At 40.6% G+C, this 22,927-nt stretch overlaps 1 protein-coding gene across 1 annotated transcript in view; it reads left to right on the top strand.

Annotated features, from left to right (window-relative positions):
• The first annotated feature begins 4,814 nt into the window (after positions 1-4,814).
• The window catches only part of NPEPPS (aminopeptidase puromycin sensitive), an 86,853-nt gene continuing 68,740 nt past the window's right edge, over positions 4,815-22,927 (top strand). The window contains exons 1-2 of the mRNA XM_060080731.1: positions 4,815-5,216; positions 15,594-15,678. Of these exons, the coding sequence (XP_059936714.1) occupies positions 4,959-5,216; positions 15,594-15,678 (343 nt within the window). The 5' untranslated portion in view covers positions 4,815-4,958. The remainder of the gene's footprint in view (positions 5,217-15,593; positions 15,679-22,927) is intronic.

Raw genomic sequence — 22,927 nt, 5'->3', positions numbered from 1 at the left:
TATAATTTCTAAGTGAGGCTAAATAGTAACAGTAACGCTTTGTTTTCATCTAATGGGGTGGGTTTTATAATGGCCTCCCAAACTCTTCCACCTGTTTCTCTTCCCCTTTCAATGTTCCCTGGCCAGTGTGTCTCACCCTTCTGCCTGAATATCTTGGCTTCCTAACCCGATTCCTTTATATTCTCTTTGCTTTGAAACGTCTCTTTCAATTTCTTACATTTGCTCTATACAGTTGACCCTTGAACAGCATGGAGGTTAGGGGCACTGACCACTCCCTCCAGTCAAAAAAATCCATGTATAACTTTACAGTCAGTCTCTGCATCTGAGGATTCAATCAACCACAGATCATGTAGTCCTATAGTTTGTATTTTATGAAAAAACCCCACGTATAAGTGGACTCACGCAGTCCAAGCCTGTGTTGTTCAAGGACCAACTGTATATCCTTTACTCCAACTTTTTATCTACAACTCGTGCTGTAAAGATCATTCTGATATTAAGCACATGACAGGACTTCCCTGGTGGCGTAGTGGTTAAGAATTTGCCTGCCAACGCAGGAGACACGGGTTCTATCCCTGGTCTGGGAAGATCCCACATGCCGCGGAGCAAATAAGCCTGTGAGCCACAACTACTGAGCCCGCGCACCACAACTGCTGAAGCCCACGCGCCTAGAGCCCGTGCTCTGCAACAAGAGAAGCCACTGCAATAAGGCCGCACGCCGCAATGAAGAGTAGCCCCCACTCGCCACAACTAGAGAAAGCCTGCGCACAGCAATGAAGACCCAATGCAGCAAAAACAAAAAAGAACATAACAGACTCTTTTTTTAAAAGAAATTCCCAAGCCACAAGTAAAATAATAATACTTTTCTTTGAGAAAAGTATGTATTATGCACTTACCTGCTTTACATATGTGGAAACTGAAGCAGGGAAATTATAAGACTTGCTCTAGGTCATATATAAAAATTGGGACTATGTCCTCAGACTCTCAGACTAGTGCTTTAAAACTAAAGACAAAAGGGACTAAGATCAAAATGAATTTGATTAGTTTTCTTCTTTCTTTTTATTGAAGGATACAACTTGCATAGGTTTTTTTTCATTTGCAGATTTTCAAGGGCTTTGTTAAACAGAGAAGCCGAGAAATCTGTTAGAAGTACCGCTAATGACCTTGAGATATTGCTGACTTCCCTACTCTTTCTGAAGCCCCAGTGGAGGGAAATTAATTTCCAAGAGCCTTAAACTTCATTTAAACTATGCCGGAGAAGACTGCCTGGAGCATGTGTTAGATCCTTAGTCTTCTTAATGGGAACTATATGCTACCTTCCATTCGTCTATCCAAAGTAGGCCTTGGTTCAATCTTGACTTGCTGCATTGGAACCTCGTGGGTCATGGGACTAGGGATGTGGCCAAGTAAGATTCTCCTCTTTATTTCTGTTGCCATGAAGTCTATGGCTCTGGTAGGTTTTTTGTTTTGTTTTTGTTTTTTAAATCATTTCTGTAATTTTATAAAAGAAGCTTGCTTCTAGCCTTAGGTTCACATAGGTTCTCTGTGGAGCACACAGCTTGTATACAAAGGAAAGGCTACGGACTGGGTAAAATACTCTCTCTTGGTCAGTTGGTTCGTTGGGTCAATAAAAATTGAGATGTACTTTGTACAGGGCTCAGTACTGACAGTTACAAAAGAATAAGAAGTCAAGCTTTTGCTAGTAGTACATCTTAAAAAAGATATCCATATAAGACAAATTAAAAATACAATCACAGAAAAACAGAACAAGTACAAATAAGTCAGCAAAAGCCAGTACTTGAGAGCTGATGGGAAATGGGTTACAGTTGGGTGGAGTTAGTCAATGAGGACTTTCTGGAAGAGGTGAGTTTTGAAGGAAGGGAGGGGCATGGGTTTGCGAAGAAGGATGAGGAGGCCTTTCCAAGCAATAATGCATGAGCAATGGTAGAGAAGAGAGTGAGCAAGCTCTAAGGACCAAGTGGTAAACAGCTTAGCTTGCTAAGACTGGAGAATCTATGTTAAAGGGTAAGGAGAAACAAGTCGGAGAAAATGGTAAGGACAGTGCATGAAGAGCCTTAAATGGTTATATATCAAATTTGCTTTAACAGAAAAGAGGGAGCCTCAAAGGTTCTTGCATAATAAAAGTAACTGTTTAAGAAGCTGAGGTACAGATGAATTAGAATAAAACAAAACTGGAGAAGTAGAAAATAGGGGAGATGCTGCAAAATTTTCCAGGAGAGAAAAAAAATGGCTGGGTCCTAATGCCAGCTCTGCCATTTATCAGCTATATGACCTTGGGCAAGTCACTAAATCTCTGTGTGCCTGTTTTCTCATCTGTAAAATGGGGATAATGGTGTCCACCTAACAGAATTGTTGAATGGATTAAATGAATTAATACGTGAAAAGTGTTTAGTAAGCACTCAATACATTAGTATGCAATTATTAATTACATTATTAATTTATTAGTATTATGTTATTATTTTATGACCAAAAAGTGGTCATAGAAATGCAATCATGTAACAAAAGGCCCCATCTCACATCTTACTTTGAAATGACTGCAGCTTTTCAGTCTGTTCTAAAAGGTATGTAGGATTCAGAGGATAGGAGGGCAGGCCTAGTGTCCGAGACTATGCTGATCAATATAATAGTTACTAGTCACATGGGGCTGTTGAAAACCCAAAATGTGCCTAGTCAAAATTAAGATGTGGGCTTCCCTGGTGGCGCAGTGGTTGAGAGTTCACCTGCTGATGCAGGGGACACGGGTTCGTGCCCCGGTCTGGGAAGATCCCACATGCCGCAGAGCGGCTAGGCCCGTGAGCCATGGCCGCTGAGCCTGCGCGTCCGGAGCCTGTGCTCCGCAACGGGAGAGGCCACAGCTGTGAGAGGCCCGCGTACCGGAAAAAAAAAAAAAAGAAAAAAAAAATTAAGATGTGCTGTAAATTGAGATGTGCTGTAAATACACACTGGATTTCAAAGCCTTATTATGGAAAAAATATCATATACATTTATTTTTTTGGCCACCCAGCTTGCGGGAACTCAGTTCCCCCACCTGGGATTGAATCCAGGCTGTGGCAGTGAAAGCCCAGAATCCTAACCACTAGGCCACCAGGGAACTCCCTCATTAAAACATTTTTGTTGATTGCATGTTGAAATGATAATATTTTGGATATATGGGGTTAAATAAGATGTATCAGTTTCACCTTTTTCTCTTTTTTTTGAATTTAAAGTTACTTAGCTGGCTTGCATTATATATATATATATTTTTAAATAAATTTATTTATTTTTGTCTGTGTTGGGTCTTTGTTGCGGCGAGCAGGGGCTACTCTTCGTTGGGGTGTGCGGGCTTCTCACTGCCGTGGCTTTTCTTGTTGCGGAACATGGGCTGTAGGTGGGTGGGTTCAGTAGTTGTGGCTCGCGGGCTCTAGAGCGCAGGCTCAGTAGTTGTGGTGCACGGGCTTAGTTGCTCCGCAGCATGTGGGATCTTCCCAGACCAGGGATCGAACCCGTGTCCCCTGCACTGGCAGGCGGACTCCCAACCACTGCGCCACCAGGGAAGTCCCTTGCATTATATTTCTATTGAACAACAGTGGTCCAGTACAACTTTCAGCACTGAGTTTTAAAAATTAAGCGGTTCTACATGAGAAGGTTCTATAAAGGAATATGGGGAATTAAAATCTCCTTGTCCTTGACACTTTAAAACATATATTTAAATATACACACATTTATATGTAATTAATATTTATATTAAAAATATATATACCTCAATTTGCGAGATAACTACAAAACTGAGGGAGCCACAGCTAATTTACCTTTAAAGAGGTCACAATTGGTAAAAGGCCTTTTATTTTATTATTATTATTATTTTTGGCCCCACCACGAGGCTTGCGTGATCTTAGTTCCCCAACCAGGGATCTAACCCAGGCCCTGGCAGTGAGAGCACAGAATCCTAACCACCGGACCGCCAGGGAATACCCAGGTCTTCTATTTTTTTAAAAAAAGCAGAAACAAAGATGAAAACAAAAAAGGTGAAACACATCTTACTTTTGAACATTAAATCATGAAAACAAAAATCTTCTAATTTCTGAAATCACACCCTCAAACGTCCAAATCTTATTGGTTTAAGTAACCTGAATTATTAAAGGTTTTCTAACAAAATTTTTCATATCATCCCCTGAAGTTACTACTTAAAATAACAGGAATAATTACGGCCAAAGAGCCTCCTATCAGGGTTTTCTGCTGGTCTGGAGGTAAAAATCTAGTTTGGGGTTTTGTTCTGAATTGATATTTCAACATTTTGCCCTGACTGCACTGACCAACTACATAGGCTTCTATTTCCAAAGACAGCCCGGGGGTTAGCGGGGTGGGGGGCAAAGAGACAGAGAGACAGAAACAGAGAGACAGAGACATAGAGACAGAGACGAGAGAGAGAAGTGTGTGTGTGTGTGTGTGTGTGTGTGTGTGTGTGCGCGTGCGTGCGTGTGTGTAGGGGATGGGGGGCCCTCACGCCTTTTCTGTGCTTCTCAAACCCTTCCGGGCTTCTTCCGGCTCGCAGGCGGCCTGCTCCCCGCAGCGGCGTAGACAGGTGCAGCGCCGGCAGCCGCCTCCCACCCCCAGGGCTCGCCGGCGACCGTACATTCCACCAAGCTGGCCGCGCCCTCGCCGCTCCGCCCCCTTCCCGGCGCGCGCGCGCACACCGTCGGAGGCGCGCCCGTCCGGCGGGGCCGCGCACGCAAAAACTGCTGCTGCCGCCGCCTCCTCCCTCCCTCCCTCCCTCTCTCCCTCCCTCCCTGCTGGCCCTCCTCCCCTTCCCTCCCCTCCGCCCCCTTCCCTGTAGGCAGCCGGCCCGCCAGCCCGCGCGTCTGTACTGCCTGCCTCCCGGCCCCTGGCGCTCGGGCTGGGTCTCTCCCCCGCCCCCAGGCTCCCCCGGTCGCTCTCCTCAGGCGGTCGCCGGCGCTCGGTGGATGTGGCTGGCAGCCGCCGCCCCCTCCCTCGCTCGCCGCCTGCTCTTCCTCGGCCCTCCGCCTCCTCCCCTCCTCCTTCTCCTCAGCCGCTCCTCTCGCCGCCGCCGCCGCCTCCACAGCCTGGGCCTCGCCGCGATGCCGGAGAAGAGGCCCTTCGAGCGGCTGCCTGCCGACGTCTGCCCCATCAATTACAGCCTTTGCCTCAAGCCCGACTTGCTGGACTTCACCTTCGAGGGCAAGCTGGAGGCCTCCGCCCAGGTACGGCGACCCTCGGGTGCCGGGGGCGAGCTGCCGGGCAAGCAGTTAGGCCGCGCCCACGGGCTGGGCTGGGGGCCCGGTCGGCCGGGCGAGCGGGCGCGCGGGCCTGGGCGCTGCGGACCTGGGGCTGGGGGGGCCGGCTCGGGGACGGGCGCGCCCCTCTGGGGCGGCCGCGGGGCGCCCGGGCGGCTGTGCTCTGCCCTGCCGGCCTGGGGCCCGGGCCGTGCTGCAGGGAGCGCCGCGGGAACCGGCCGGCCCGGCCCGGCCCGTGTGCCCCTCGGGGCCAGCACACCTGTGTGGAGCCTCCCCCAGACCCCGGCCCTTCCGGGCTTGGTCGTGGTCTGCGAGAGGCTGGAGGGTGTTGGGGAGGCCAGAGGGGTCATCGGAGTCCATGCGCAGCCTCCTGACTCAGTTCTTTTCTCTCGTTCTCCCTACGCCCCATGGAGGACACATTGGAAGGGGCAGTCATCTGGGACCCGGCTGCCGCGCGTTAGCCAGGAGGGGAGATTCTAGAAGGGGGAAGAGGGTGAGAGGGAGATGTTAATCCCGGGCAGCCTTGCTGAGTTCTCCCCGCCTGCTCCGGCCCAGGGGCTGGGTTTCTAAGATGATCCGCCCCCTCCCCCTTCTCCTTTCCCTCAAGTGACAGTGCAGCATTGACTTTGTTCTCTCCTAACCTCTCGAGAAGCTGAAGGAGGACCCCCATCTCCGCTTTTCCTTCCATCTTCCTAGCTTTGCAGCCTTTAAAGCAGGTGGATTTATTGCTACAGCGATGGTTGCTTAGCAGTACCCTCCTCTGAAAGAAGCTATTAGTTTCAGCATACCACCGGTGAAAATATGCCATTACTCTTCCTTGCAGTTTTTGGTGAATCATGCTCCCCCCGCCCCTCCCCCCGCAGATTATCTAAAGTATTGTTTGATTTTGGAGATCATTAGTGTTGATGCCTTACAAAGATCCAGAACAATAGACATTTGTGATACCATGTTATATGATGTATTATGTGAAGTCTGTAATGAAAAATGGGAACTGTTTAGTATTTACCTTTAAAAAGAAGGATGGTAAATATATTTTGTTTCATTCCTTTTCCTACTGCAGTCAGGGGGAAAAAATCAGTAGGCCTCAACCTTAAAGAATAGGGTGTATGTAGCAGCGAAACGAAAGAAATGTAGACTAGTGTAGCGTTCGAATGAATTGAAAGTTGGCAGTTATTTTTGAAAGCCGAGTACTCAGATTGAAAATATGTCTAAAAGTGTAGAATTGAAAAGTATACTGTCAGATTTGGAGTGCTTGTATGAAAGCATGAGGGCTCTGTTGTCTGGCTGCATCAAAAGGCAAAACTTACCCCTGTGAAAGTCAGGTGATTTAAAAATTTTCCATTAAGAATATGAATCAGAATGAGTGCATCTTGGGTCTAAATTAGGATTTGAGAGGGTTATTTGGGAGAGACTGTTTATTTAAGCCAAGTGACTAGAGTGTTTGATATATATTGGCTGTGGGCAGATGGGAGGGATTGTAAACAGTAGTGTGTCTTGTGACTTGGCAGACCTGCGGGAAGAAGGACCTAGCAATGAATGAGTTTGCATTATGTGAAAAGACTAACATTAAAAAAAAATCATTTATTTCTTTACCCCAATAGTTGGTGTACCCCATAATGCATTCATAATTTTGAGAAGTATACATATTTAGGGAAAAGTTTCAGAAAAAATATTATCAATAATAAAGATTTTCAAATGATTATTTTATTGGGAAATGACAGTTTTATTTGTGCTAGGGTATAACAACAAGCAGTGACATGCTTCTCCTTACCCCTTTTCTACTTGCTTTTGGAAAGAAATGAGAAATAGGTGGTGAACTGGTTTGGGCCAATGAAGGAGCATGTGGTAATGTACTAGGTATTAGCTGGGACTCATTAATTTGATACAAGGAAATAAATGAATCTTTTTTTTTTTTGTAACATTAACTTTTCAAAGCTTTTCAGAAAATTTTTTTCAGGCAAGGTGGCAACACAAATGAAAGATGGCATGATAGAGAATTCTAACAGGTTTTATTAAAGGATGATTGGACTTTTTAATTGTATGCTTTGCCACCTTTGGAAGTGTAAAGAGGAGTTAACATTAGTAAAAAGTTAACATTAGTAGTAAAAAGCATATATTGATGTTTTTGAAATCCATGGATTGGAGCAATAAGTTTAACTTGTGGCATTACGTGGTATCTCACTGTGGAAATATAAAAACGTGGACAAAAATTACATCTCTAGAAGCCTAGATTGATAATTGGTATTGTGTCAGTTCCCTAACAGTTTGGAATTACATTGCACAAAGTATGCAAGTTGCTTGGTTCCTTTAGTTGCAAAATTTTATGATAAGCTCAGAGTATTTGTACAGGTTACATATTAGAAACTTAGTGGATTTTTAACCTGGTCTGGGGTGTGGACTCCTGGGGAAGATGAAAATTAGTCAATGTGCAGTGACTTAAAAGTAGTTGTCTTTTACGTAAGTGAGTGTGGTCTAATTCAGCAGGTTTTGAAAATGTGTTATCATGGGCCTAGAAAAATGGGACATTCCCTTTCCTCTCCTTTTACATTAGGATATTTGAGAGGAACAGACTTCGTAGCTATTTAAAATTCTGACTCTCTTGCTTTGTGGATAATTAATTTAAAAATAGATTACAAGTTTATGTGAGTGGCTACAGTTCCTGGTTATGAGTGTATAGTGGTTTATACAGTAATTCTCATATGGAAATATTTCACCTGTGCCAGAGAAATTAACTTTATCCTTCAAGGCCAGAAGTCAGGATATACTAAACAATCCCTGGCCTCCGCCAACAAAATATTCATGATGGTGATGACTAAATTGGCACATAGAGGAGAGTTACAGATACAGTAGATTGTTTGGCAGGCTACAACTTGGCACTTAAATGGATGTTATTGTCACCCTGTGTTATGGAATTTTCTGTCCAAATTTTGCAGATATTCTATGCAGTCATTTTAGTAGTTTTTTATTACTTAAAACAGATAAAGTTAATTAATTTGTACAGCATTGTGCTAGATCACTAAATGGTCTTAAATTAAATTTGAAAGATTGGTCATAAGGAATTGAATTTGTTCAGATTTTCTATTCTGTTTCTTGAAATGTATCCATGAGGAAACACCTGAGTATAAGAAACTTTTGTATGGTGAGTTTTATCCAGTATCATCTGGCAATGAATTTTGCAGTGAATTTTCCAGATAAATGAGCTTACCCTTTGAGGCACTCAGACTTTAAGAAATATGTAAATATTTTGGTGGAAATGTTTATCTTTTTAAACTCCATAATTCCTCATAATCTAGGTTTCTTTCTTTTCTTCTTTTTCTAAATACTGGACAGCATTCTAACATGTCATTGATACTTATAACCATAGATTACCCAAAACTGTGTACTATAATTTATTAGTTTCATATCTTTTCTTTAAAGTTTTTTTGTTTGTTTTCCTTACTCAGGTTATTACTTGCTGCTTATTGTGCCTTGTTGCTCCCTATTGTGCAATTTCTTCCCTCTTCTATTTTACTGAACTTGATCTGAAGAGGTCTAAGTAACCAAATAAACAAGCTTGTTTGAGCTTAAAATTTTTTTCTAAGTGAGGGTTTGATGGATTCTCTTCTGAGTGAAAGGTATGAGCTTTATTGTATGGACTTTGTATCATCTATTCTGGCTTCCATAAAGGCTTTAAAAAAATTTTTTTTAAACTTCCTGGTTCTTGATAATTGATATTGTCCAATACAACAATGCAACCTGGATAAATGCAGTCTTGAGTAGTAAATTATCTATGAAACTTCTCTGAACTTTGCGACATAAATGAGCCTGTTCTTATTGTAAAGTAAATCTTATTCTAATCTGTATTTGAGTCTGAGGCAAAGGACTGAGTCTTCAGATAGCTGTTTTGTTGTTAATTGAGATTAGTTCTCTAGATCTTGGAGATTCCATTTTGAACACCATACAAGTATGTAGTTCTCAGTTTATTTGGCCACATGTAATCACTTTAAAATTTTATTTTAAATTAGGAAACGTTTTAAATACAGAGAAAGTAACCACCACCCAGATTTAGCAGATATTAATGTTTTGCCCCATTTGTTTTAACGTGTACATGATGTTTTTTGGAAAATAAAATGTCACAGATACCACTAAAGTTCATTTCCATCTCTTCTCACCCTCACCCTGAGAGGTAAATTCTCTTTTTCGGTAGATATTATTCCTATGTATAGTTTTAAAGTTTTAGGGTGTACAAAAGTAGCTACAAACAATAAATAGTAATGTTCTGTATGTTTATGTGTTATGTTTGACTTTCTGCAGCTTGCCCTTTTTAATGTCTCTTTTGTTAGAAAACTCAGCTCAATTTGTGTTTACTAATTATTTGCTCCTTATTGTCTTTAGAAATTATAGCCCTATTCCACAAAGGCAATGATTATTACAAAATTTTAATGATGAAATCGCTTTTTAGGCAAAGTGACTCAGGCTTCAGACTGACCGGTATTTGGAATTATCACACTGGAGATTTCCTTTTACTAAAATCTCAGGATTTTAGCAATCAGAAAAAAACCCTTTTGAGTCTTTCTAGTACATGTAAGGTGTATTCCTGAGTGATTGTAGTAAAGACTTATTCAGGAAAAAAATTGTCTCAGATTGCTGCTTTCCTAGCTCTTAGGAAACTTCCATTATAAAATTGTTACCAATGGTCAAGCTGTCTCTTCAGTAGAACCATTACTTAGCATTTGGTTCAGTCTGTATGGGACTCCAAGAAGACTTAACTAACCCTGGGTTTGAATCAAAGAAAGGATATGCTAACGTTCCATTCATTAATAGCACCAAATGGAAAAGGTGAAAATAAGCTTGTTATCAACACAATTTATATGCCAGTTTTAACATTCTGCTTCTATTTTAAGTTTGGAAAGTGAAGGTTTTTTTTTTTAAAGGATTTTAAAAAAATAACTATTTATTTATTTATATTTTATTTTTGGGTGTGTTGGGTCTTCCGTGCTGTGCGTGGGCTTTCTCTAGTTGCGGTGAGTGGAGGCTACTCTTAGTGGCGGTGCGCGGGCTTCTCATTGTGGTGGCTTCTCTTGTTGCAGAGCACGGGCTCTAGGTGCGTGGGCTTCAGTAGTTGCGGCGTGTGGGCTCAGTAGTTGTGGCTTGCGGGCTCCAGAGCACAGGCTCAGTAGTTGTGGCACACAGGCTTAGTTGCTCCGCGGCATGTGGGATCTTCCTGGACCAGGGCTCGAACCCGTGTCCTCTGCATTGGCAGGCGGATTCTTAATCACTGCACCACCAGGGAAGTCCAGTGAAGATGATAATGCTGAAATTCCTTTGATTTATTACCTGTTTTTTCTTTTAATTAAAGTATAGTTGACTTACATTATTACCTGTATTTTTGACAGTGGAACATACAGGTAGTATTCAATAACATGATGATATTAGTGTGTGAGAAATCATATTGAATCATTAGGTCAGTGCTCTTGTTGGGAAAGCATCAAAAAGATCAGTGTGGTGGTTGAGTACTTAAGCATACGCTTAAGTCCACACGGATGTTTTATTTGTTTTGTTTTTTTGCGTTACGCGGGCCTCTCACCACTGCGGCTTATACTGCTGCGGAGCACAGGCTCAGCGGCCATGGCTCACGGGCCCAGCCGCTCCGCGGCATGTGGGATTTTCCTGGACCGGGGCACGAACCCGCGTCCCCTGCAACGGCAGGCGGACTCTCAACCACTGCGCCACCAGGGAAGCCCCACATGGATGTTTTAAATTGCATTCCTTGGTTGGTACATAGAGTATGCTGATATCCAATATAAGATATAATATGTGCTATATAATACAGCACATAGTTCTTAAATTTTATAGCATTTTGATTAGGTACTTTATAGACTGTTAGGTGCACATTTAGTCTTGGTCTCTGTGCATGTGTTTTTTTTTTTTTTAAATTTATTTATTTTATTTATTTATTTTTGGCTGTGTTGGGTCTTTGTTGCTCTGCGCTGGCTTTCTCTAGTTGCATCCAGTGGGGGGCTACTCTTCGTTGAGGTGTGCAGGCTTCTCATTGCAGTGGCTTCTCTTGTTGAGGAGCATGGGCTCTAGGCACATGGACTTCAGTAGTTGTGGCATGTGGGCTCAGTGGTTGTGCCTTGTGGCTCTAGAGTGCAGGCTCAGTAGTTGTGGCACACAGGCTTAGTTGCTCCACGGCATGTGGGATCTTCCCGGACCAGTGATTGAACCCATGTCTCCTGCGTTGGCAGGTGGATTCTTAACCACTGTGCCACCAAGGAAGCCCTCTGTGCATGTGTCTTAATAATGTCATCTATTAAGTGATTACTATGTATCAGGCACTAAGTGGTAAAAGCCCTTTCTATGGACTATCCTGTTGTTTAAAATGCATCTCTAGGGGCTTCCCTGGTGGTCCAGTGGTTAAGACTCTACGCTTCCACTGCAGGGGGCACAGGTTTGATCCCTGGTCGGGGAAGTTCTGCATTACACAAGGTGCGGCCAAAAAAAAAAAAAAATCTCTTATATGAGACAATATAACTGTCTGTTTTTTAAAGTTTGAGTGGAGTTCTATTATTAAGATAAGTATTTTTGTTCCTTTAGTTCTCCCCTTCCACCCTTCCAGAAATGGCAATACCCTGAAAAAAAGAATTAATTGGGCTTCCCTGGTGGCGCAGTGGTTGAGAGTCTGCCTGCCGATGCAGGGGACACGGGTTTGTGCCCCGGTCCGGGAAGTTCCCACATGACATGGAGCGGCTAGGCCCGTGAGCCATGGCCGCTGGGCCTGTGCGTCCGGAGCCTGTGCTCCGCAACGGGAGAGGCCACAACAGTGAGAAGCCCGTGTACCTCAAAAAAAAAAAAAAAAAAAAAAAAAGAATTAATTGCTGTTCAACAAGCAGCTTAATTCATTAGTATAAACAGGTGGGTTTTCCCTAAACCCAGGAGGAATTGGAATGTACTTGTAACTAGATGTTGTGCCCTGTACCTTTCAAAGTTAACAAACACTTTCCCTTAAAATGGTACAATAGTAGTGAGATAAATGTCATTTGGCATATGTAGTGTAGTACAGGTATCTTGACATGGTAGATTAACTGCTTGGCTACCATTAAATTCATTGTAGATGTTGATGGATGAAAATAGGATTGCCTAGGTAAAGATTAAGACATATAACTAGGGACTTCCCTGGTGGTCCAGTGGTTAAGACTCCGTGCTCCCAATGCAGGGGTCCTGGGTTTGATCCCTGGTCAGGGAACTAGATCCCGTGTGCCAGAACTAAGACCTGATGCAGCCAAATAAATAAATAAATATTTAAAAACAACAACAAACATGTAACTAAGTCACTGTTATTAATGATTTTGTTGGCATAACCATCAAACTCTGGAAGGTTTTTATTCATTTTACCCTTTGGAGCACACCCCAGTGCTTCATTTTTGTGTTTCTGAAAATTTTTTTAAAGGTCAGTTTGTGAGTAGGCAGTTATTTTTTTCTTTTTGTTCCAGCACAGTGCTATCAACAGCCAGTCGGGATGTAAACGTTTTAGTGCTGTTTAGGTATGTTCTGGTGAAGTAAACAGTGTGAAGGAATATTATCACTTACCAAAAAACCCAAAAAAACCAAAAACCAAAAAAACTGTTCACTAAATGGCATTTTTGTTTAGAAACAGGAAGATTTATGAGAAGAATTTTTTTTTAAATGAGCCAAAATAGTTTCACTTTATGTGTTAGAGATTTTGACAGTCTGTTACAGGCTTAATAACATACTATCTGTAATTTAGTTCAGGTAATTTTAGTTTAATATTAATCATGTTTATGTATTGGTTATTAATAAAATAATTACTCTTAGGTGTAGCTTTTTCATAAAGATTTTTTTTTTTTTTTTTGAGGTACGCGGGCCTCTCACTGTTGTGGCCTCTCCCGTTGCGGAGCACAGGCTCCGGACGTGCAGGCTCAGCGGCCATGGCTCACGGGCCCAGCCGCTCCGCGGCATGTGGGATCTTCCCAGACCGGGGCACGAACCCGTGTCCCCTGCATCAGCAGGTGGACTTTCAACCACTGCGCCACCAGGGAGGCCCTTTCATACAGATTTTATATTATTCCATGTCCTTACCTAGTTCTGTGGTCCGTTCAGCGACACTCAAGGCACTATTGGGTTTTGTTTGGTCTATACAGTGTTTTAGAAAATTTTGAATTAGTTGTCATCAATTAGAAATTGGGAGATTGCACATGAAATTTGAATTTGTGGCTTTTTTTAATTGGAATATCTGTCAACACTGAGCCTGTTTTTTATTGTACATAGCAATAATTGGTTAGCTCCAAGAAATGTCTACTTCCCCCTTCCTTTACACATAGCTTTCCTTTATACATAGCCTTCACGTGGCCTACTGTACTCATCTGTTTCATTGGCCTCTGTAGGCATATGTGATTTAGGACATCTGTGTTTTTGTTATTTTAGATTTAGACCATTAAAATGTCTGAAAATGAACTTGAGATTTTGTGTAATGCAACAGTTATAGAAAAACAAGGTTACAACCAAATGGAACATGAGCAAAGGTTATGAATGAGCAAGTAGGAGAGGAAAAACTTAAGGGTCAAAAAAGAAAGAGAGAGGGAGGGAGGGAAGCAGGGGTGGCAAGGGGCAGAGGAAGAGAGAGAAAGGAGAATTACTAGTAATCAGAGAAATTCTAATTAAAACAATAATGGAATACCATTTCTTAAAATAAATTTACTTATTTATTTTTGGCTGCATTGGGTCTGTTGCTGTGCGCAGGCTTTCTCTAGTTGTGGTGGGGGGGGCTACTCTTCATTGCTATGCGTGGGCTTCTCATTGCGGTGGCTTCTCTTGTTGCAGAGCACAGCTCTAGGGTGCTAGGGCTTCAGTAGTTGTGGCACACGGGCTTAGTTGCTCCATGGCATGTGGGATCTTCCTGGACCAGGGGTCGAACCTGTGTCCCCTGCATTGGCAGGCGGATTCTTAACCACGGCGCCACCACGGAAGTCCCAGGTATACCATTTAATAACCACCAGATTGTCGAAAAATTTTTAAGTTTTTGGGAGGTTGCTGAAACTGGGATTTCTTTATTCTTTGCTTATTGGAGCGTGCATTGAAACTACTCTGGAGGATAATTTTAGCAATTCTTGGTAAAGAAAATGGGTGCACAAGAAAACATGGGCCAAGATGTTTATTATAGTACTCTTTTACATAACAAAAAAGTGGAAATAACCTAACTTCCTTCAGGAAGGAAATGGATAAATAACTGTGGTTTATTTATAGAGTGGAATACTACTATGCAGAAGTAAAATTAATGAGTTAGGTTTGCATCTATCAGCATTTACCTATCTCAGAAACAATGTTAAATGAAAAAAACAGGTTGCAAAAGGTTATACACACTTTTGATACCATTTGTGTAAGATTAAAAACATTTGTTTGCTGATCTTTATATATGTAACAAAAGTACTAAACATATATGAGAGAGATATACATTAGCCTTAGGATAGTGGTTATCTCTAGGGAATGAGGAAGAGAGGAATGGGCTTTCATTATATCTGTATTTTATTTTTTGGATCTAAATCAAGTAAGACAAAGTCTTAAAAGTTTATTTAATCTTGGTTGTGAGTCATTAGTGTCTGTTATATTCAAAATGTTTCTTCGGGAAAAGAAAAAATTTAGAGAGTGTTTATGAAGTTCTGACATAGTTTATGATACCAGATTTCTTCCTTCCTCTATCCTTACAAAAAGAGGGGACCCTCACGATGGTTTTGATGTGCAGGTTGAAATACATGATTAATTGCAACATATAAGAAATGTTTCCTAATTAAAATTTTTTTGAAATTAAAAAATTTAATTAAGAAGTTGTTTTAAATCAAGATTTAAGTAGAAAAAAATGGCTTTTATTTAGCTCATTGGTCAGATCTTTGAATTCTGTGAAATACCTAAGTATTTATTATTGCTTTTAATATAATCCAGATATTATAATATAATCTATTCAGAACTAGTCATTAATTTCTACCATTGATGCATATATATTTAGTGTTGGTTTAAATGGTGTTTGGCAAGGGTCCCCAATCCCCGGGCCTCGGACTGGTACCAGTCCGGCCTGTTAGGAACCGGGCTGTACAACAGGAGTTGAGCAGCAGATGAGGGAGCGAAGCTTCATCTGCTGCTCCCCATCGCTCCCATTACCGCCTGACCCCCCCCACCCCATCCATAGAAAAATTGTGTTCCACCAAACCGGTCCCTGGTGCCAAAAAGGTGGGAACCGCTGATGTATGGGTTTTTAAAAATTGCCTGTGACATGTTTTAGGCCGAGATGAAGATGTACGTATTATTAACCTAGGCTATTTCTGACATTGCCGATTTTTTTTTTCACCTTAGGTGAGGCAGGCAACCAATCAGATTGTGATGAATTGTGCTGATATTGACATTATTACAGCTTCATATGTACCAGAAGGAGATGAAGGTAAGCGCTGTTTTCCCTTTTAATTTGCTGTCTCTGTGTTTATGTATAATATGTACTTGTATGTGCTTTTGTGTGTGTGTATACATAATATATACACTCGAAAATTAAGATATTAATGTTTGTTACTTTTGAAATAGGAAAATACTTTAGATGTTCATAGGAGATATTTGAGTAATGTAAGATAAAGGAAATGTAACAATTTAAATTCTATTTCAAACATTAACTTATTTTGTGACCCTAGGCAGATCACATTTCATGAGTGTAAAATAAATATAATACCAATCATGTAAAGCTGAAGAGTTATTTAAAAATTAAGTACTTTGAACATGAAAAGTTTCTCAAGCAGGCCTTAGTTCATATGCGGTTTTCTTAAAGTTTTTTTTTTTTTCCTTTTGAAAAATAGATTAAAATTGAGATAGTGTTACTCATAATTGGGAGAAAAATATTTGCTTTATGAGATCTAATGTGAAGGTTAGAAACTAGATGATGGAGTTAATTACAGGGGAAGATTATGTTTAAAAGGAACATGGTATAGAACGTGAGGGAACTCAATTAGCATCTTTAAAATAAGAAATATTTTGGACCTTGTAATTACAGTAAGAATTAAATTGAATAATCAGTTTTGGCCTGAATTCTTATTCCCACATAAACTGCATTTAAAAAAGTTATCAAATTTGGTATAAACTCACAAGTGTATTAATATTGGATCTGAATTACTTTTTACTCTTGACTTCTTGACATTCCTTGTTAAAATGGCTTATTGGTTAGCCTCTACTACTCAGACTTTTCCTCTTAGAAAGTCTTCTCATTTGATATAAATTAAGTTAGAAATTTGACCTTTTAATTTACATTTTGTATTGCTATTTCCCTTCTTTACATTATACTGAAAATAAGCATACAAGTAACATTTTAAGGCCTGGCTATATTTATTTTGTGGATTTTTCTTAAAATATCTTGTCCATAGAAAGATTAAAAAATGCAAGTAGCAGTTGAGCATATTATTGCCAAGAAGTACTTATGTTCAGTTGATCGTAATTGAGATCAGCTGCTGCCATTTTAAGTTAGAGGAACAGATCCTTCAAATGGACTTTGGTTGAGTGCCAACTTTAAAAAAAATTGTTTGGTAAATGAAAGAGAGATTGTTTAATTTCTTTAGCTGAAGAAAAATGGGAGCACCTTAGCTAGGCATATCAAGGCAAGCTTTCTTTGTTGTAGATAGAGAACATTTAAATTCAATATAGGGTTTTAAAATGTTGTCAAGTTTAGATAGGTAGAACTAGTAATATAAGTGTGTACCCTCCAGCTGGCATGGTTTCAGCTCAGGTTTGTTTTTTTATCCTCCTCTACTGAAATGCCAGGAAAGAATTCAGAGAATTTAAATGTTTGAATATGCATAACTGAATGGTGCCAAGCTCATAATAATCTGAATTTTAAGGAAGCAGTGTTAGTATTCTCAATGAAAATTCATACAGTAGAGAGGATTTGGAGAGTGATTCATATAAAACATTAAATTTTTTTAGATACATAAAATATTTAATTCAGAACTAGCTAAGGTACATTTCTCAATTCATTCTCCTATAGCAGTAGGAAATACCTGGAGTCGTGTAAACCCATTTAATTTTAGAGTATAAGAGAATGGGGAATTGTATTAATTTCGTGTTTTAAGGAGTCAGAACAGATAGATGTGGCCTTCCAGATATATACATAGCTTAATTTTGCCCTTAGATAGAGAAGCATTTCTTGATTTTTATCTTATTAGGAGAGTATAATATTGTTTCTTTAGAAACTAATAGTTGTGAACTTGACTGTCAGCTCCTTCCAGGGCTGTATGCTGGTGGCAGGGTGATAAATGGGTTAATAGGAAAGATACCATTTTTTAACCCAGCTAATCTCATCTAGTACATATTTATGATTGCCTTCTGGAAGACTGTTTTACATATCTGTAGCCAAATCTTGGTGCTTTAAGGTAAAATCAGAAAATGATTTGAAGGCGTGAAGTTGTTGCTTCTTTGTGTAAGTTTTTAATTTCTGAAAAAGGCCATCTTGTGATATGTGCAGTAACCCAGAAAGATCTATTGGCATGTGTCTTTTTTAAACTAAGGCACTGCCTTTTAAACAGAAATAATTTATTTTAAAACCTATTTGAAATCTTTGTAATATTTTTTAAAATGAGAAATCAGTAAGAAAAACGGCTGAAAACTGTTTTTTTACTGTTCTGCACTTCAAGGGTTGGTGAAATCATTAGCACTTAAGCCAGTGCAAGGAATGCACCTCCCTACACAGTGCAGGGATTAGTATTGTCATCAGCTTCTGCAAGAGAAATACGAAACTTTTGAGTGCCTGAACTCAGGTCCTGACAGGTAAAGAGTCTTTTAATTTATCATTAATAGTTGATGGCTTGGGCATAACCACATAGAGAATGATCGCTTGAAAGTTTTGTACCAACTTTTGCCTTAGTATATTCTGTCAGGTATGTGTTTGCAGAATTAGCTGTGTAAGAAAAGTTTTTCCATTGGTTACATCATATTTCATGCAGAGTTCTAATACATAGTTTCAGATCCACCAGCATCAATTTGGTTTATCCATAGAAGGCATGTAAATGGTAACACATTTATGCTTAAAGTAGGCTTGTATATTTCAGTGTGACGCATATGTGCGTGTGTGTTTAATGGAAGGATAAAACAAACAGCTTAGAAATACTGCCAAATACGAATTTTGAGCAAAACTATTCACTTGAAAAATAGGAAAGGTTCCTCACACTTGATCATAAGCTTTTATCCAACTGTTAGTAATCTATATTCTGTCATACAATTATGTGCGGATTAGTAAAAACATTAATAAACCATCTTCTCTTTGCAATAGAATTGTTCATGGCATTGTTCTGAAAATACATATGTGACTAATTAAGTGCTAGCCCTCAAAATCAGGAGGATTGAAAGAGAAGGGAATATATCCCTTTCTAATACAAATGTATTGAAATATATCGTATTTCATAAGGAAATTTTCAAAGAAGTCTGAGTATAACTTTAGTTACACAAATAACAATATAGGGTAGGGGCCTAAAACCAAAGTTACTGTGGGGTTAAGCAAATAACAACCTTGAATGAATTGGGCTGGATGTAGGAAAATAAGAATGTTGGGGCAGAGGCTGAACCAAAGAGTCCATGTCTCACGTAAATCTACTAACATTTTAAAGAACTTTTTCTGGCCAAACAGAACATATTTGTGGGCCATATTGAGTTCTGTTGATTTTGCAACCTCTAAAGAGGTAGAGAACTGTGGTGTGTATGCATATTCTTATCACTTGGACATGAAGATAAGACTTGAACACAGTTAGGTCCCTGGTCGGGGAACTAAGATCCCACATGCCACGCAGTGCGGCACCCCCCCCCCCCCAAAAAAAAGGAACTTCCCTGGTGGTGCAGTGGTCAAGAATCTGCCTGCCAATGCAGGGGACACGGGTTCGAGCCCTGGTCCAGGAAGATCCACATACCACGGAGCAACTAAGCCCGTGTGCCACAACTACTGAGCCTGTGTTCTAGAGCCCGTGAGCCACAATACTGAGCCTGCGTGCCACAGTTACTGAAGCCCGTGTGACTAGAGCCCATGCTCTGCAACAAGAGAAGCCACCACAATAAGAAGCCCACACACCATAATGAAGAGTAGCCCCCGCTCTCAGCAACTAGAGAAAGCCCGTGCATCAGCGAAGACCCAATGCAACCAAAAATAAAGAAAAAGGAAAACAAAAAAGAAAAAGTGTTTAAAAAAAAAAAAGAGGAAAAACCCTTATGAGATTCTTCTAAGTTCTTAATTGAAACTGATATAAATTATTTTATGCCATATTACTATTAAATATGTTAAGCAAATTGTTTCAGTTTGCTATATGTGTTCCAGTGGTATGTACTTTTAAAAAATTCAGAATCTAGCATAATAGCTCTTTTAGGTAGCTTTTAGTTTTTCGAGCACTAAAATGGCATTTTTTTTTAATGGCATTGTTTTTGAGAACTTGTTTTTATTTTGTCTCTCGTTTATTTACTATTCCCAAGTGTATTGAGTTTGGGGATTTTATTTATTTGTTTATTTATTTATTTTACTTAGAACTCCCAGATTCTCTGGGATGTTCTTTTTTTGTTTGTTTTTTAAATCTTTTGGCCATGCTGCACAGCATGTGGGATCTTAGTTCCCCAACCAGGGATCGAACTTGCATCCCTTGCATTGGCAGGGCAGAGTCTTAACCACTGGACTGCCAGGGAAGTCCCTGGGATTTTTTTTTTTGGCCCACGCCATGAGGCTTGTGGGATCTTATTTCCCTGACCAGGGATTGAGCCCAGGCCCATGGTAGTGAAAGTCCCAAGTCCTAACCATTGGACTGCTAGGGAACTCCCGAGTTTTGAGAATTTTGAAAATAAAGTCTGTTATGTGCTATTACTGTTCTGAAGAGTAGATGAATTAATGCATAAGCTAACCATAGTGTCCAGGCTACATTGAGGAACCATTTTCCCAGTTCTTTGGTAACTATCAGAGCTGGCTGTTTTCTGAATTAAATTTTGTTGATTTTATTTTTTTAATTAAAAAACTTTATTTTTTAGGGTTTTAAGTTCATTGCAAAATAGAGTAGAAAGTACAGAGATTTCTCATATAGCCCCTGTCCCCACACATACAGTCTGTCCCACTATCAGCATCCCAAACCAGAGTGGTACATTTGTTACAGTCATTGAGCCTACATTGACCTCATTATCACCTAAAGTCCATAGTTTACATTACAGTTCACTCTTGCTGTGATACATTCCATGGGTTTTGACAAATGTATAATGACATGTATCTACCATTATACTTATTGTACAGTTTTTTTTTTTTTTTTGCCACACGCAGGCCTCTCACTGTTGTGGCCTCTCCCGTTGCGGAGCACAGGCTCCGGATGCGCAGGCTCAGCGGCCATGGCTCACGGGCCTAGCTGCTCCGCAGCATGTGGGATCTTCCCAGACCGGGGCACAAACCCGTGTCCCCTGCATCAGCAGGCGGACTCTCAACCACTGCGCCACCAGGGAAGCCCTGTACAGAGTTTTTCAGTACTCTAAAAATCTTCCATGCTCTGCCTATTTACCCATCCCTCCCCTTGGCAATCACTAATCTTTTTACTATAGTTTTGTCTTTTCTAGAATTAGGTGGAGTCCTGCCTTTTCAGATTGGCTTCTTTCACTTAGTAATATGCATTTCTTCCATGTCTTTTCATTGCTCAGTAGCTCACTTCTTTTTAGCTCTGAATAATATTCCCTTGTCTGTATGTATCAGTTTTTTTATCCATTCACCTGCTGAAGGTCCTATTGATTGCATCCAAGATTTGGCAGTTATGAATAAAGGTGCTGTAAATATCCATGTGTAGGGTTTTGTGAGGACGTAAGCTTTGAACTCCTTTGGCTAAATATCAAGGAGCATGATTCCTGGATCCTAGGATAAAAGAGTGTGTTTAGTTTTGTAAGAAACTGCCAAACTGTCCTCCAAAGTGACTGTCATTTTGGATTCCAATCAGCAATGAATGAGAGTTCCTGTTGCTCCACATACTCCCCAGCATTTGTTGTTGTGTCTTGGATTTTGGCTATTCTGTAGGTGTGCAGTGGTCTGCCATTATTTTAATTTGCAGGACCCTAATGACTTCATGTTGATCATCTTTTCATATGCTTACTTGCCATCTGTATATCTTCTTTGGTGAGGTATCTGTTTAGGTCTTTTGCACAATATTAGTTGGATTGTTCTTTTTCTTATTGTTAAGTTTTAAGAATTCTTTGTACATTTTGGATAACTGTCCTTTATCAGGAGTGTCTTTCACAAATATTTTCTCCTACCCAGTGGCTTGAATTCTTATTCTCTGTAATGTTGTCCTTCTCAGAGCAGAAGTTCTTAATTTTAATGAAGTCCAGGTTGTCATTTATTTCTTTCGTGGATTGTGTCTTTGGTGGTGTTGTATGTGAAAAGTCACCACCATACCTAAGGTCAATTAGATTTTCTCCTATGTTATCTTCCAGGAGTTTTATGGTTTTGCATTTTACATTTAGGTCTATAATCCATTTTGAGTTAATTTTTATAAAAAGGGTAAGGTCTGGGGCTTCCCTGCTGGCGCAGTGGTTGGGAGTCCGCCTGCCGATGCAGGGGATATGGGTTCGTGCCCTGGTCCGGGAAGATCCCACATGCCACGGAGCAGCTGGGCCCATGAGCCATGGCCACTGAGCCTGCGTGTCAGGAGCCTGTGCTCCGCAACGGGAGAGTCCACAACAGTGAGAGGCCCGCATACTGCAAAAAAAAAAAAAAAAAAGGGTAAGGTCTGTCTAGATTGATTTTTTTTTTTTTTTGCATGTGGTTGTCCAGTTTCCAGCACCATTTGTTGAAAAGATAGGTCCATTGTATTGCTTTTGCTCCTTTGTCAAGATCAGTTGACTATATTTATGTGGGTCTATTTCTAGGCTGTCTTGTTTTGTTCCATTGATCGATTTTTCTCTTGTTTCTCCAGTACCACATCATCTTGATTGCTGTAGCTTAAGAAGTCTTGATGTTGGGTAGTGTCCTCTGACTTTGTCTCCTTCAGTATTGAGTTGGGCATTCTGGATTGTTTGCCTCTCCATATAAACTTCAGAGTCAATTTTAAAATATCCACAAAATAACTTTCTGGGATTTTGATTGGGATTGGTATTGAGTCTGTAGATGAGGTTGGGAACAAGAAATATCTTGACAGTATTGAGTCTTCTTATTCATGAACATGAAATATCTTTTTATTCATTTACTTCTTTGGTATCTTTCATCAGATATGGATCTTGTACATATTTTGTTAGAGTTATACCTAAGCATTTCATTTTGGGGGTGATAATGTAAATGATAATTTTTTTTAAGTTTTTAATTTATTTTTGGCTGTGTTGGATCTTTGTTGCTGCGTACGGGCTTTCTCTAGTTGTGGCAAGTTGGGGCTACTCTTCTTTGTGGTGCACGGGCTTCTCACTGTGGTGGCTTCTCTTGTTGCGGAGCACGGGCTCTAGGCGTGTGGGCTTCAGTTGTTGTGGCTCGCCGGCTCTAGAGCTCAGGCTCAGTAGTTGTGGCACACAGGCTTAGTTGCTCCACGGCATGTGGGATCTTCCCGGACCAGGGCTCGAAACCGTGTCCCGTGCATTGGCAGGTGGATTCTTAACCACTGCGCCACCAAGGAAGTCCCTAAATTATAATTTAAAAAAATTTTCAGATACCACTTATTCATTGCTGGTAT

This window comes from Mesoplodon densirostris, chromosome 18 (genome assembly GCF_025265405.1).
Source record: "Mesoplodon densirostris isolate mMesDen1 chromosome 18, mMesDen1 primary haplotype, whole genome shotgun sequence".
Taxonomy (NCBI): Eukaryota; Metazoa; Chordata; class Mammalia; order Artiodactyla; family Ziphiidae; genus Mesoplodon; species Mesoplodon densirostris.
Note: the sequence above shows the minus strand (reverse complement) of the source record. Positions and strands in the feature narration are given on the sequence as shown.